This window comes from Canis lupus, chromosome 6, assembly GCF_011100685.1.
Source record: "Canis lupus familiaris isolate Mischka breed German Shepherd chromosome 6, alternate assembly UU_Cfam_GSD_1.0, whole genome shotgun sequence".
Taxonomy (NCBI): Eukaryota; Metazoa; Chordata; class Mammalia; order Carnivora; family Canidae; genus Canis; species Canis lupus.
Window position 1 is genome coordinate 22,554,396 of NC_049227.1, and position 15,566 is coordinate 22,569,961.

General features: G+C 48.1%; 1 protein-coding gene and 1 long non-coding RNA gene across 2 annotated transcripts in view; one reads left to right on the top strand and one right to left on the bottom strand.

Moving 5' to 3' along the window:
- The first annotated feature begins 233 nt into the window (after positions 1 to 233).
- GGA2 (golgi associated, gamma adaptin ear containing, ARF binding protein 2) overlaps positions 234 to 15,566 on the top strand; it is a 32,506-nt gene continuing 17,173 nt past the window's right edge. The window contains exons 1-7 of the mRNA XM_038540034.1: positions 234 to 396; positions 7,538 to 7,622; positions 8,518 to 8,593; positions 9,523 to 9,621; positions 11,430 to 11,553; positions 13,921 to 14,024; positions 15,419 to 15,499. Coding sequence (XP_038395962.1) covers positions 249 to 396; positions 7,538 to 7,622; positions 8,518 to 8,593; positions 9,523 to 9,621; positions 11,430 to 11,553; positions 13,921 to 14,024; positions 15,419 to 15,499 — 717 coding nt within the window. The 5' untranslated portion in view covers positions 234 to 248. The remainder of the gene's footprint in view (positions 397 to 7,537; positions 7,623 to 8,517; positions 8,594 to 9,522; positions 9,622 to 11,429; positions 11,554 to 13,920; positions 14,025 to 15,418; positions 15,500 to 15,566) is intronic.
- LOC111096279 lies at positions 13,201 to 15,564 on the bottom strand. Its single transcript, XR_005360803.1, has 3 exons — positions 15,395 to 15,564; positions 14,899 to 14,973; positions 13,201 to 13,301 (listed from the first exon to the last, which is right to left on the bottom strand). It is a non-coding gene; the product is annotated as an uncharacterized LOC111096279 (long non-coding RNA).

The following is a 15,566-nucleotide window of genomic DNA, read 5'->3' on the forward strand; positions in this document are numbered from 1 at the left end:
TGGCCGCGGGCAGGGGCCCGGGCCGGGCGCGGGGACGGCCCCGGATCCCGCCTGGCGGGCGGCGGACTGCGCCCTGGGCGCCCTGCGCGCCGCCACTGCCGTCCTCCGGCGCCAGCACCGCTCACGTAGTGGCTCCCCACTGTGCAGCTTCTCTTTTGTGTCACGCCCGGCGCTCGAGGCGTCTCAGCCGCTGTGCATCCCCATCACGACCCCAAGAGGCAGCTTCTATCACTAACGCCGCTTTGGAGATGAGGACATTGACACGGAAGGAGGCTCGTGCAAGCCGGGGAACCTCTTGCGAACCTCTTGCGATCCCTATCAGGCTGCTGTCGTTAATGTCAAAACAAGCCCTTCGTACCTTTTGTGCAGTTTACTCTGGCCGGACTGACGCGTATGGTAAACTTCAGGACAGTCCCGTGGGCACGGGTAACCGGCGAGGAATTGAAATTCAAGGAGGATGCAGACTGTGCGCCTTGTGTTGGGCTCTGTTAGGTGCAGAGATGGGTAACACAGGGTCCTTGATCCCAAAGACCTTGTTTAGTGGGTCCAAGCCCACCGAAAGGGCACCTTTGTTATATAGCTAAGGCGAATTGTGGGGTGCAGGCAGCCTTGGCTTAACTTGTAGTGGTAGGAGTTGATGGGCTTACCTGGCGTTTGTCGCAGCGCACGTAGCATTTGAGGGGAAAGTGGAGGTGACAGTGTCTCAGGCACAGGAAACTGCATATGCAAAAGCTGGGGACCGGTGGGTGTGGAGCGTTCTGGGAACCGGCAGTGGGTACCGCGGGAGTGTACAGCCTCAAAAACAGCCCGGAGAAGAGTCTGCAGGGCTAATTGGGGCCTGGAGGCTGCAGAAAGGAATTTATATTTTATCTCGTGGCCGCGTGGGGGTGGGGTTTTCAGCCGGAGCATCTGATCAGTACACCTATTGAAAGCATCACCTGCAGCGATGTGGAGCCAGATTGGTTAAGGCGATGAGGCCAGGCAGGGAGAGTAAATAAAAAGCTGTTTCAGTGGTGCTTAGGGGTTGAATGGGGGCGAAGGCATTGGGCCTGACAGACATAATTAGCAGGCACAATCAGCACCGTTGTTTTTTTTTTTTTTTTTTTTTAAGATTTTATTTATTCATTCATGAGAGATAGAGAGAGAGAGAGGCAGAGACACAGGCAGAGAGAGAAGCAGGCTCCATGCAGGGAGCCCGATGTGGGACTCAATCCTGGGTCTCCAGGGTCACGCCCAGGGCCAAAGGCAGGCGCTCAACCACTGAGCCACTCAGGGATCCCTAATCAGCACCCTTGATGTATCTGAATGGAAACTAGGAGGAGTCTAGGATGGACCTCAGGTTTCCGACTCGGTTAACCGGTTGGTTAGAAATGTGTCACCTGTGGGGAGGGCTAGTTTAAGAAGAGATGGTTGAGTTGTGGAGTTTGAGGTGCAAGTGGCACAGCCAAAGAGAGACTCTCTAGGCAGAGAGGGCAAGAGCCGGAGTGTGAGAATCTTCAGCTCACTGGCAGAGAGCTTGCCCAGGCAGGCAGTGTTGTATGATAACAAGAGCAGAGGTTTGCAGATAGAGCACGGAGAACCTCAGCATGTAAGAAGCAGGTGGGGAAAGCAGCCTGACCTGGAACGTGGAGCTGACATAGGCAGGAGAAAGCTGGGAGAATGGGGAGCCACTGATCTTCTCTCTTCAAAGGTTGAGAGAGAGAGAGGCAGAGACAGGGCAGAGGGAGAAGCAGGCTCCATGCAGGGAGCCCAACGTGGGACTCGATCCTGGGTCTCCAGGATCACACCCTGGGCTGAAGGCAGCGCTAAACCGCTGAGCCACCCAGGCTGCTCTAGAAACTATATTTTTGTATGGAATCTTGAGTTTTGAAGAATTGGCAACAACTGCTCTGAAATATAAAGTTTGTCTGGTGTAGTGAGCATGTTGCCTCTGGTCACTAGCCTTTTTTTTTTTTTTTTTTTTGTAAATGGTGTTTTTGAAAGGAAGGAGGAAGGGTAGCTAGAGGGAATTCAGGTGTAAAGGAGATCTCATAAGGAGAGGGGCACGTGTAAGCCCCTCCACGCTGTTCTTCCTTTGGGGAACTGCCCTTAAATTCCAAGTCCGATGCTGGAGCCCTTGGCAAAGAGCTTGCAGGTGCTGAGGGAGGTCAGAGCCAGAGCAGAAAGGGGTGACTTGGCTTCACAAAGAGGAAGAGCACCTTTTGTTTTTCCAAATGTTGGGGGAAGGAGATAAAGATGATTACACATGCAAATAAGGTTCAGCGTCACTGCCACCATTCCCTGCTGAGCCTGGGCTGAGGTAGAACTTGGGGCTTGAGGAAGGAGGTGGGGAAGTTTGGGAAATGCTGGTGAGGAAAACAGGGGAGCCTACTCGGATGCTCCAGAGCAGGGTCTCTCAACCTGGACACTCTTGACATATTGGGTCTGATAATTCTGTGTTGTTGGGGTCTGCCCATGCATTATAGGATGTTTAGTGGAATCCCTGGCTTCAACCCACTAGATGCCAATAGCATATGCCAGAATGCCCACAGAAAGCCTAAAATGTCTCCAGATACTGCCAAATGTTCCCTCAGGGAGAAGGGCAGGAGTATCTTCTCCCTTCACACTTGAGATCTTCTGAGTTTAGAGAGGTTCTCGGAGTTTGTACTTTGGAGTGTTGACTGCCCACCAGAAATATTTCTTGTAATCTTTATGGTTGTGTGATTCTCCACCCCTTGTAGGATCAGAGGAGGTGAATTGTGGTTTAAACTGGATTTGTGGGGCATCTGGGTGGCTCAGCAGTTGAGCATCTGCCTTTGGCTCAGGGCATGATGCTGGGGTCCCAGAGTCGAGTCTCACACCGGGCTTCTCACAGGAAGCCTGCTTCTCCCTCTGCCTATGTCTCTGCCTCTCATGAATAAATAAATAAAATCTTAAAAAACAAAAAAACAACTGGATTTGCTAGGATGTGAGGCACAGTGGAGTGGGTACGATAGAGGGACAAGGAGGTAGAGGGGTTGAGGCTATGGGAAGCACAGGAGTGTAGCTGCAAGAATGCCCTGTGTATCTGGGCTAGATGGAGAAGGAAGTCATTTTATGTGGGGTCTGAGGACTGCCAAGCTCAGGTCACTAACAGACTATGTCTCAGCAAGTAGAGCAGCTGTGTCTTGAAGATGAGGAGAGTTGTAATCTGTCCTTGGGGTGCTTAATACATGTGAAGCACTTGAATAGGGCCTGGCACATAGATATTATTAGATATATTGTGAGTGGCCCAAAACTCATATTGGCTTAGTAGGAGAAAAAAGGAAAAACTTTAGATGTAGAACTGGTGGAGGAGTAGTTTGTCAAAGGAATATCAGGACGCTGAAGTGATGAATCACTGGATTCTATTCCTGAAACAGTATTACGCTATATGTTAACGAACTAGAATTTAATAAGAATTAGAGGAGGGGGGAAGGAAGTTGTTACCAGAAGCTCATGCTTTAAAAATGCAAACAGCAGCTTCTGTGCATTCTGCAGCCTCCCAACCCCCAAACTTAATTGATTTTGGTGGTTCAATTCTTTATGACTGCATAGAGAGATGCCTCATTCTTGGTTTTGAAAACCTACATCCCATTGTATGGGTATATTATAATCGTTTTAACCAGTTCCCTGTTAAAGGGCCTTTGAGGTTGTTGCCAGTCCTGTGCTGTTAAAAGCAGTACTGGGTCCCTTTGGTCTCTGGGATTGTAGCCATAGCAGTGGTTCCAGGGGCTAGGTGCCATCTTACATTGCTTAACGTGGGGTGCTCAGTAAATCCCTGTCTTCCTTCCACCTGGACCTGCTCCCAGGTGATCTGTCCTGTCTTCCTTCCAGCCCCACTTTTGTGCCTCTCAGTGATCAAGTTGCAGTCTATTTATACTCTCCCAGCTTCTTGAGGGCTGAGCTCATTCTTTATCTTGGAGCCTAGCATAGGACATTCCTATGGTGGGTCTTGGGCTTCTGTCGTGTGCTTGATTGAATGACTGCTGGACTGTAGGGGTCAGTGGATACTTTCCGAAGGATTGAATTCTAAATGTTCCTTGAGGTGACTCCTTCTTCACAGCCTCAGGGTTCCTCTTATCAGCATAGGCTGCTCCTGGCACCAGAGTCAGGACTCTCGTGGTTAGTTGGCATCTGGTATGAGATGATTTGGCTTCAGATTTAGTCACTCTTAAATGAGCCATGTCACTCACTACCGAAGGTCTCAGCTGTTTTCTTAATACCTCTCACTGTGTAGCAGGCTTGAAATGCATAGAAACACTGCTTTTATGAAGCAGATGTATGGCACTAGTGATACTTGTCCTGCCCAAGTGCCAGTTACAGAAACCACTTTAATGCCTGAGGTAGCCCTTGGTGGGGCTGTGGCAGTCCTGAGAAGCAGAGAAGGGGTTATTTGAGTCTTTCCCTGGCCGTGCCCTGCTGGCCCCCAGCCAGTCCTTGGAGCAGAGGAGTGTCCTGCAAATCTGGGTTGGTGCTGTAGCCCGGTCCAGCTGCTGAGTTTCTGGGGGGTTCTCTCTGGAGCTGCACAAGGCTCCTGAAGCAACTTGGCAGGATGGCATTATGTTGTGGGAGACCCAGTTATTTCTGTACTGGAATAGCCCTCTCCTGGAGTCAGAAATAGGTCCAGCCAACTGGCCAGGCCCTGCGTAGTAAAAGGTGAATCATTTGTTCATTCAGTAGATATTTGTGCCAATGACTATTCTGGGTGCTGGAGGATGTGAAGGTGAATGAGACAGGTTTTCCTGCTTTAGGGAGCTGATAACTCAGTGGTGAGAAAGTCCAGGAAACTAGTTCCCAAAGAGGACTTATCTCTGTCAAGGAACTGGACGAAATGTTTGGGCCCTGGCTTGGGGCAGACCTAGGAATGAAGTTTTGTTGCTGTTGTTTCCCGGCTTGTGTGGCTGGGCAAGTCTCTGCCTGTAAAATAGTGAGAGGATAGTGGTCATCTCCCTTCTGAGGACTGGACAGAAGAGAGGCCTGGGAAGCCCTCCACCTGGTGGCTGACACATAGTAACTTCTTTACAAAAAAAAAAAAAAAAAAAAAAGCATCTAATACCATTATTGCTATTATTTCAGGGTGGGATAGACTTTGAGGGAATCCTCATGACACAAATACTCTCACACTTTATAGATCTTGCTGCTTGGCCTTGGTTAAGGGTTTGGAACATGACTTAACCTCATAGAACTGTCTTCCTTTTTGTGGAAAAGCAGGTGCCTGTCTTACTCTTTTTACTTGGTGGCAGAGGAAGGGGTACAGGAGGAGGAAGGGTGGATCTTGCCTATCTCTGCTCTAGGTCCAGTCATGTGTTGAAGTCCGAATGCCCAGAGGCATCAAGCAGGACCTGTAGTGAACTTAAAACTTCAGGAAGCCAAAATCAGAATTATTTTAGATGAGTCAGGCCTCCTTAATCAGGATCTCTGAGAATCACTGCTTTAAATAATTTATTTCATGAGTAATTATTATTACTGTTATTTTTTTTTTAAGATTTTATTTATTTACTCATGAGAGACAGAGAGAGAGAGAGGCAGAGACCCAGGCAGAGGGAGAAGCAGGCTCCATGCAGGGAGCCTGACATGGGACTTGATTCCGGGTCTCCAGGATCACGCCCTGGGCTGAAGGTGGTGCTAAACCGCTGAGCCACCTGGGCTGCCCTGTGAGTAATTATTTTGTGCCTTTGAGGAAGGCATTGTACTAAGCTCTGCAGGAAATATATGGCTTTTTGCCTTCTAGAGTTTTATTCCCTTTAGGTGCAGTAAGTCACATACAGGTGTTTTTAAAGCAGAAGGCAGAGACTGCATTATAATAAACAATAAGGTTAGCTGTGCTTTATGGATGACTTCAATATTTGCTGCTGTATCCGGCACTTGATACTCTCTTTTGAACCTCAGGACTGTCTTGTGAGGGAGGTACTCTTTTCCTTTATAGTAGAGGGAGGTGAGACCCTCAGGGCCCAAGGACATGTCACAAGTCAAGGATGGAGCTAGAGATCTCCATTGGAAGAGGGGCAGATAGAATGTGCGCCTTCTGAGAAGGAAGAGAGGCCTCTGTTTTGTGGCCATGCGAGGCAGATCAAGGAAGTCTTTATGAAGAAGAGGCATTTGAATTGGGGCTTGAAGGATGGATAGGATTTTCAAGAGTGAGCACAGGGAAAGGGCTTTGAGGAGGAATTGGTGAGGGAATGCTGGCAGTGACAGTCTGAAGAAGCCAAGTGTCTCCCTTGTCTTCTGTTTTCACTTAGAATGGAGTTGGCTTTTTGAATCTCACTGCTGAGCTGAGGAGACACATGACTTCCAGATGACAGAAGTGTGACTTGCAATCCGGAAAGGTTAAACTCTGCTTGACCTTGGAGTCCTCAGTCATCTGAAGGGTGGAGAAACGCAGGGGCGGGGTAGTGGGAGGAGGTTTTAGGAGAAGGTGGAAATTCAAATGGGCCTTGAAGAACCGCAGGATTTTGAGAAGAGAGGAGTAGACGTTCAGGCATAAGGAATGGTATCAGAAACGGGACCCTAGAATCAGCCTGTTGCAGAGCTTATATCAGGAGCCTTCAGGAAGGTTTTTCACTGGCGGGATGGTTAGGCCCCAGAAAGCTGGACACCAAGGAGTGGGGGGTGGGGGTTAGGAATGGGTAGGACAGAGGCCTCTCAGCAGTTCCCCTGTGAGAGAGCAGGGCCTGGTTTAGTCTGGGCCAGGACATGGGGGATGGACACTCTTCTTTAGTGGCTGGACAGGAATTCTGGGCAGCAGCAGTGGGAGGAGAGAAGCTGCTGTCATCCAGCACCAGGAAGAGGACAGATTGTCCCTCCCCTCAGTGGAGCATGGTCTTATGTTAGGCCTTCTCATAATCCCCCTTCTGCAGGTATATCTGTGGCTCTGCCCCCTTCCTTTCAATGCTTAGTGTCCTCAGATTTCATCTGCGTATAATGTTTTAGAGCAGGGGACCGTAGCATGATTGGATCTGGGCTCCCCAGGAATGTGTAAGTTTATAGAAAGGAACAGCATTTTGAGGAGTGAATGCAAGGAGCTCCCTTTTGTCAGTGCGCACAAGCCACTGACACATGGAGAAGCTTCTTACATAGGAAGGTCAGAGAGGATTTCAGTAAGCTGAGGGTTAGACTTAGGGGTATTGTTTTTGAGGAGATGGTGAGATGACCAAGTGGAACCACCCAGAGCCTTGTGGTATATTCTAATCTTATCATCACAGAGCTAAGAAACTTAGCAACAGCCTCCCAGAGGCTGGCCCTTGCTCATCCTCATTGCAGGGCCAATGATGGGGCATGAAGGAGGCGCACATAGGCCCACCCCTGCACTGGAAGGGGAGTCAAAAGCTTGCTTGTTCATTCAGTCAGCAGATCTTCAGTGAAGCCATATCATGTGCCTGATAGTGGCCAACAGCACAGCCATAGTCCTGTCCCTTTCAGCTGTCTGCTTGCTGGGTCTGATGTGCTGTCACAGTCCTTGGCTGCCACTTTATTTGTTGGGGGTGGGGGGATGTGTGTGAATGTTTCTTTTTATACTTTATTTTTACTTCCTTGACAGATAAAGCCACAGACCCAGGCGTGTCAGAACAGGATTGGTCAGCTATCCAGAATTTCTGTGACCAGGTGAACACTGATCCCAATGGGTAAGGTGACCTTCACACACATACACAAGACTCGGGATATCTCAGACTGAGTAGACACTTCTATCTCTTTGGTCTTTTTTACCTAAGAGAAAGAGAATGAGGCTTTCTCCCCCCCCCCCCCTTTTTTCCCCTCTATGATCCAAAAACATTATTTTTCTGGAAATAGCAAATTCATGGGTTTTTTTTGTTTCTTTTTGGTTTGTGTTCTTTAAACAGAATAGTCAGTTTGTAATTGGCAATCATTTGGGAAAAAATTGCAGTGTTTGAAGACACTAATGCTGAGGAGACCCCTGGATATTATGGATAGAATGTAGCTAGGTTATGTAGCCATGCAAGAGATATCAGTGATTTCTCTGCAAATTAAATATCCTCTTTCTTAAGAAAAGTCAGGAGAAGGGTAAGATTTTGTTGGTTTCTGGTTTTTTGTTGTTGTTGTTGTTTTGTTTGTTTATTTGATTTGGTTTCTTTTGTCCATAGCATCTAGATAGGAACTGAAGACGTTAGTCATTCACATGTTTAATCTATATGATGCTGCATATTCCGCATCTGAACAAAAAGTTTGATCGCACTTTCTACTCCAGTGTTTACTGAGCATTTGTCCTCCAACAGACAGGGTCTACTGCTCATGACCTGGTTACACACAGGTCTGGCCCTGAGTGCTCTGCTTGGAGTTCTAGGGATGGGTTGGCTGTAGGGAGGAGGATGTCAGGTATTGTCACTGTGACAAGGGTGTGTTGGCCTTCAGGGACAGGCGTGTGGGCTGCGTGCCTATTACTCCACCTCTGCTTTGGGACCTGCGCTTCTGGAAGAGAGGCGGCTTGACTGAGTGTACTCAGCCATACTGGTTGGTTTCTTCCTTTCCACCCACAGCCCAGGTCTCTTTGTTTTCCTTTAGCCCAACCCACGCACCCTGGCTACTGGCCCACAAGATCCAGTCTCCACAAGAGAAAGAATCTCTTTATGCCTTAACGGTGAGTTTGGCTTGCACTTTCACTTAAGCTTTCCTGCCTTGAAGCTACAGAGTGCTGGACCTTAGACCTGTTTCAGTGTGGTGGAGAGCATCTGATAGGGAGTTCTGTGCTCGGGTTGCTCCATCCTAGGTCTCTTTCTAAAGAACAGAATTGAGGGACGCCTGAGTGGCTCCGTGGTTGAGTGTGTGCCTTCAGCTCAGAGCGTGATCCCTGAGTTACAAGATCGAGTCCCACACTGGGCTCCCTGCATGGAGCCTGCTTCTCCTATCTGTGTGTGTGTGTGTGTGTGTCTCTCTCTCTCTCTATCTTTGTATCTCTCATGAATAAATCAATACATCTTTAAAATAAAATAAAGAACAGCATTGAGCCTGCTTGGGGGCAAGGAGAAGAAGGTTTTCTTTCATCTTCCTGAGACCAGGGCTGGCAAGTTCAAGTGCCACATGTACAGGGCCTGACTGGTCACATAACGGAGTGAGCTGCTGAGTGAGGATAGAAACACTGGAGCTTGCAAGCCCAGTGTAAACAGTGTAGACCAAAGAAGACCTTGCAGGCCCCATATTGCCACTGGAGTGCCAGCAAGTTTGCCTCTGGCTTAACAGTCCTTTGTGTGTTACATATCAGATCTCTGCCTCTGAGGAGGATGTGATTCTTTAGCCAGTTTTTCTACCCAGGAGTTCTCCTTAAAAGGTGGGGTGGCCTCAGGGTACACCCCACTGAGCTTTTTTCCTGTTCACAAACCTGGCAGTTACAGCAAGATTAGACAGGCAGCATTTTTTCTTAATCTGAAAATGTCATCCTTCCTCAAACTTTAGTGTTTTTATAGTCTTCAGGAAAACCCTAGCCATCGTTCTGGAAGATGCTCATCAGCTGTGAGACAAGCCCGAAGCCAATGGGTTTCCTTTTCCTGTGGGGGTCCTATGTCTGTGCAGGTGCTGGAGATGTGTATGAACCACTGCGGGGAGAAGTTCCACAGCGAGGTGGCCAAATTCCGCTTCCTGAATGAGCTGATCAAAGTGTTGTCCCCAAAGGTGAGCACCCTGGGCTTGGCTGTACTGTGCTTGCTCATTGTACTGTATCTACCCCCTGCCCTCAAACCCTCGTGCCCCTTTGTAGGTAGGCCTGCTCACAGCAGAGCCTGCCAGCTAGTCTCTGCTTTGTGACAGAGCTGAGAGGGGATGTCCTGTGTATGGAAGCTTTCCTCTTCGTTGGTTCGTAACCTTCTCTGGAGTCTCCCAGGTAGAATCTGAAGTTGGCCTGTGTATGCTAGAACTTAGATACAAGGCTTGTCCTGTGTGGCAGCAAGGTGAGTAGATCCCACATTGTTAGGGTTTATATGGAGGCCATATGGAGGTTCAGTGAGGTGCAGTATGTAGGTGTTCTCCACACCACATCATTGTCTCACAGCTGTGTCTGCATTCCAAGGACAGCGGAGGGAGTGAGAAACCTTAGTTTGCCCAGGTCCAGCTCACAGGTCGGCTGGTGGTCACATCTTTTTCGATGGCTTTCCCCAGTATTCTTCAGGGTCTAGGATGCTGGTCATGCTCATCAGCTGAGAGCCCTGCCTTTGGTTATCAGCATTTTCCCATTCTCCCTTCAAAGATAGCCTTGTGGTGGCTGGCCTAGAGGGGTGAGGAACTCACTTGAGGGCAGGTTTTTTGGTGGCGATGGCAAGAAATATGAGGTGTGGCTTTAAGTTTTATGTCCTCTCTTGCCTGTCCTTGTACGTTTTCTCCCAGCCCCTGTCTTAGCAACACTGTTCTTGGGTGCCTAACATGGATGGAGCCCTCCTTTGCTACTTCTCAGCAATTCTCTGAACCAGCTGTGGGTCCTGCAATCTAATTCATTTCAGTTCTGCCACTAACTACCCAGAGTGATCACAGGCCTTATGCATGAAGGGCTCAGTCCTACCTAGACTGTGCCTACTTCAGATACCAGCCGGGGGGTCTCAGCTGTCCCTAGGCTACTTCCTCTGCAGTCTGACCAGCTGCAAATTCAGGGGTTCCCATGACCCCCCCACCAGGTACATAATTCATCAGAAAGACTCACAAAAGATAGGAAAGCACTATATTCACTATTACCCTTTTGTCATAAAGGATGTAAATGGAAGATATCCATAGACCACAGTCTTTTTTTTTTTTTTTTCATAGACCACAGTCTTGAGGGGAATAGGAAGCAGAGCTTCTACACCACCCTCCTGGTACATCCATGTATTCAACTAGGAAGCTCTCTGAACCTTGTTGTTTCAGTTTTTATCTGCAATTATGTAGGCATTTTGAGTAAATCATTAGCTGTGATTAGCCTCAGTCTCCAGCTCTCTCCCCTCTTGGGGGTTGGCCTAGGAACGTTCCAACCCTGTCATCACATGGTTGATTTTTCTGAAAGTGGTCAGTCTCTCCCTTGAAACTAGGTGCTCCCCATGAATGGTTACCATAAACTCACGTGTGGTCCAAGGGGCTCATTGTGAATAACAAAAGATACTCCTATAACTCAGGAAATTCCAAGGGTGTTTGAAACTGTGCCAGGAACTAGGGACAAAGACCAAGTATATTCTTTTACTAATCTTGCCTTGTTCAACAAATGAGTGTTCCCCTGTGGCTCTAACCTGGCCTAGTATGTGGTGGGCTTCATGTGAGCAGCTGTGGAGGCTGACTCCTTGAAGTCCAGGAGGTACCTGTGGCTGGCTACCAGGCAGTTTGGCCTGTAGCACCTCCCAGCTCCACCAGCTGTGGGCAGCTCACTGCCCAGGATCTCCGCAGCCATCTCTTCCTTGGTAGCGTGTGCTGGCTGGTCTGCTCTGTCCTTTACAGCTTTACAATTTTTGCCTTTTTCCTTTCAGTACCTAGGTTCCTGGACCACAGAAAAAGTGAAAGGAAGAGTCATTGAAATACTCTTCAGTTGGACTGTCTGGTTTCCGGAGGATATAAAGATCCGAGATGCTTACCAGATGCTGAAGAAACAAGGTCGGACTCCATGGCTTACATTGCATTTCCTCTTCACGGTATCTGTTTTTGTTTTTTGTGTGCTTTGTGTTTTTTTTTTTTTTTTTTTTTTCAGTGAAAGCTGGATATCTTGTGTAGGACAGTAGAGACTGAGACACATGATTTTCTACGATTTTTGTTTTACTTTTTTAAGATTTTATTTACTTAGAGCATGAACAAGAGAGTGAGAGAGAGTGAATGAGAGAGAGCGTGAATGGGTGGGAGGGGGAGAGGGAGAGGCAGACTCCCTGCTGAGCAGAGAGCCTGATGCAGGGCTCAATCTCAGGACCCTGGGATCATGACTTGAGCCAAAGGCAGACGCTTAACTGACTGAGCCACCCAGGCACCCCTTAAAGATTTTATTTTTAAGTAATCTCTGCATCCAACGTGGGGCTTGAACTCACAACCCTGAGATCCAGAGTCACATAACTCTACTGACTGAGCCGGCCAGGTGCTGCTGACACAAATAATTTTTGCGCCCTTGAAACGGGCAGACCTTTCCTTCTTGTACACAGGAGTTGAGCTGGGTTTGAGACTACTGTTACTATGGTTACCCTCACTCACTATACCAGATTTTAAATTCCTATGATGTTGGCTTGTGTTGAGTGTGGGAGCTTATTTGCTAGAGTTTTTCTCCGTATTTGCTTCATCTCAGTGTTAGGTCTTCCTTTTTTTTGCTCTGCACCTCAGAGAGGGTTTTTTTCCAGATACTTTCTTAATAGTTGATTGTTATGACTTATTACCCAATGCCAGTTAGCCTGGTAAGGGGTAGGGGTCATAATTCGTTGTAAGCCTTGATTTTAGGTGGGCACCATGTCCTGGGTTTCAGTAGGACCTGTGTGTGATCCTGCCCTTTCCCTAGGGGCACAAGGCTTTCTCTTCTCAAGCTGCAGTAGATTTCCCACTGTTGCTCTGAGGACTATAGGGTTTATTTTATTTTATTTTTTTAAAATATTTTATTTATTTATTCATAGACACAGAGAGAGAGGGGCAGAAACACAGAGGGAGAAGCAGGCTCCACGCAGGGAGCCCGATGTGGGACTCGATCCTGGGTCTCCAGGATCACACCCCAGGCTGCAGGTGGCGGCCACCGGGGCTGCCCGACTATAGGGTTTATTGTCCTTCCCCAGCAGTTGAAGGTGTTTGTTCTGGAGGGAGGGAGAAGGGCATAGGTGGGACAGCAGGCCTTTCCCATTGTCTTTCCAAGAGTGCCTGGAGAAGAGCCTGTCCCTCTTGTGTGTTAGGGGCCTAAAGGTTCTGTGTTGGGCGAGCCCGGGTGGCTCAGCGGTTTAGCGCCACCTTCAGCTCAGGGTGTGATCCTGGAGACCCGGAATTGAGTCCCATGTTGGGCTCCCTGCGTGGAGCCTGCTTCTCCCCTCCGCCTGTGTCTCTGCCTCTCTTTCTTTCTCTTTGTGTCTCTCGTGAATAAATAAATAAAATCTTAAAAAAAAAAAATAAAGGTTCTGTGTTCTCTTGCTAGCTCACACTGGCCTGTAAACAATTTAGAAACAATTTTATCTGAATTCGCCTTGGTGCTGCCTTCCATCCTGACTTGGAGGCGCTGCCTTTCCTTAGATTTCAGGTCATTTCTTGCCTTGTGATCTCCACTCTTTATTGGATTCAAGAAAAGCAGTGGATTTCTAGGTTGTTCAGTGTCGTGTTGGCAGGGTTAGAGTGATGTAGTTCATGCCTTTCTGTGTCCTGTGCGGAGGCTGGGAGTCTGTAGAGCTCTGTAGAAGAAGGAACCTGGATTCAGGATGGACTGTTTTGCTCTGTCACATGTACTCACTGTTCTTGGGAGTGTGGTGGATCCTACAGTAATTTCTGGGTCCTGGGAGGTTTTGTACCTGCATACAATGATCAGTATTTTTATAGCGCAAGGGCCACAGCCCACAAGCTCTAGGGTATGGTTCTGATTTCACTTAGTTTGGCTCTGATGTCCCCTCTCTTGGTTCTGGGTCTTTGGAATTGCCTGAAGGAGGATGCAGAGCCTTGATCATTCCCTGGATCTTTCCCTTTAAAGTCGTTGACAGGGATCCCTGGGTGGCTCAGCGGTTGAGCATCTGCCTTTGACTCAGGGCATGATCCTGGAGTTCTGGGATCGAGTCCCACATCAGGTTCCCTGCATGGAGTCTGCTTCTCCCTCTGCCTCTTCTCTGTGTTTCTCATGAATAAATGAATCAAATCTTTTTTTTTTTAATCAAATCTTTAAAAAAAAAAAAAGTCATTGACAGAGTGTTTCCCCAGTGGGATATCAGGAGCTGGGAGTTTCTGGACTTTATGCTGCATGCTATTGAAGTCCAGAAGTACCCATATCCGTATCTTAACTTCACAAATTGTGTGTTTTAGGAATCGTCAAGCAAGACCCTAAACTACCAGTGGATAAAATTTTGCCTCCACCTTCCCCCTGGCCCAAGAGCTCTATCTTTGATGCTGATGAAGAAAAGTCCAAGGTAAGGAGCCCTTCCCTGACCTTGGTGGCCGACTTGGAATCTGATCAGACCCCTTTTAGGGACTCTCCTGAAATACCCCTGGCATGTACTCTGATCCCTGAACCAAAGATTGGGGAACTATGGGGAGGTGGGTTAGTGAGTTCTCTCTGGAGCAGGCTCTTAGAGTCAGGTAGCACAGATCTGAATGTTTTCTTCATGGATGGGCCAAATAATAAATGCCATGTTCTTTGTTCCCTCCATGCTTATCTGTATAAGCGTTCCGAGGGAAAGAAGGTACAAAAGGATAACCCAAGTGGGCAATGTGAATGGTCAGTTGTATACAGTGTATGTGTGGTATTAGGAGAAGATGGTGGAATCGGCTGTATATTGGCTTGTCTCTCTCTTTTCTGTGTGTGTGTGTGTGTGTGTGCACGCGCCAGTAAGCCTGATCCTACACATTCTCCTTCTGCTATTGCTTCCCATAATTGTTGCTTCTCATACATCAGTAAGGAGAGGGACAAAGACCTAGGGATAGCTTTAGAGTGCCTCTGAATGGGAAGAGGGCTCTTGAGCACTGGTGGGGCTGTGCTTTTGGTCATTACTGTTCTTGGTCACATACAGGTTCTGGGAAGTGAGTACCAGGAAAGCTTCAGGCTGTCTGAGTCTGGCTTGGGTTCCCTCTGCCTCTAACTGCACCTGTCAGCTGTACCCTTCCTTTGGACCTAGAGGTTCCATGGCCATGGGGTCAGAAAGGCAGGGTTGTACTAGGTTCTGGGCTGCCTTTCTCTGGCTCTTCTCCTACTGATGCTTTAATAGTTGCAGAGGGTGGGAAGAGGAGAGATGGCATGGACTTTGCAGAAAGAGAATTCTGCATCACCTGGGCAAAGTTACTTACCCACTCTAGGGTTCAGTGTAGCCATCTTTACTGCATCAGTGACGACTCAGTGAATCCCATGTGCATGGTGTTCTGCTAGACATTGGGAATAAAGCGAACAAGATCACTGATGGGTGTGTCCCATCATAAAGTGTATGGCCCAGGACAACCTCAGCACTAGTGACATTTTGGTCCAGGTAATTTTCTTGTTGGGGGCTGTCCTGTTTACTGTAGGGAGTTTATAGTATACCAGCCTCTACCCGCTAGATGCCAGTAGCACTCCCAGGTGTGACAACCAGAAATGACTCTGGTCTTTGCCAGATGTCTCCTGGGGGGTATCCCTTTCACCTTCCTACTGGTATTGAAAACGAGTGGTCTGTGGGGGATAGTCCTAATACCTACATATTCTTATCCTGGGGACTTGGTAAGAGAATGCATGGGAAATGAGCTGTTGTCAGGATTACTGTATTAACTGCTGCTACTGCTCTGGGCCATTTAACATGGGAGGTCATCTCACCTGCTCTTCGTGTTCATTCTTTAGCTTCTGACAAGGCTTCTGAAGAGCAACCACCCTGAGGATCTTCAGGCTGCAAACAGACTAATCAAGAACTTGGTCAAGGAGGTGGGAATTTTTCCAATGTGTTCTGCAGAACTCAGGATGTGTGTGCTTGAGGGCCTGGGTACACAGT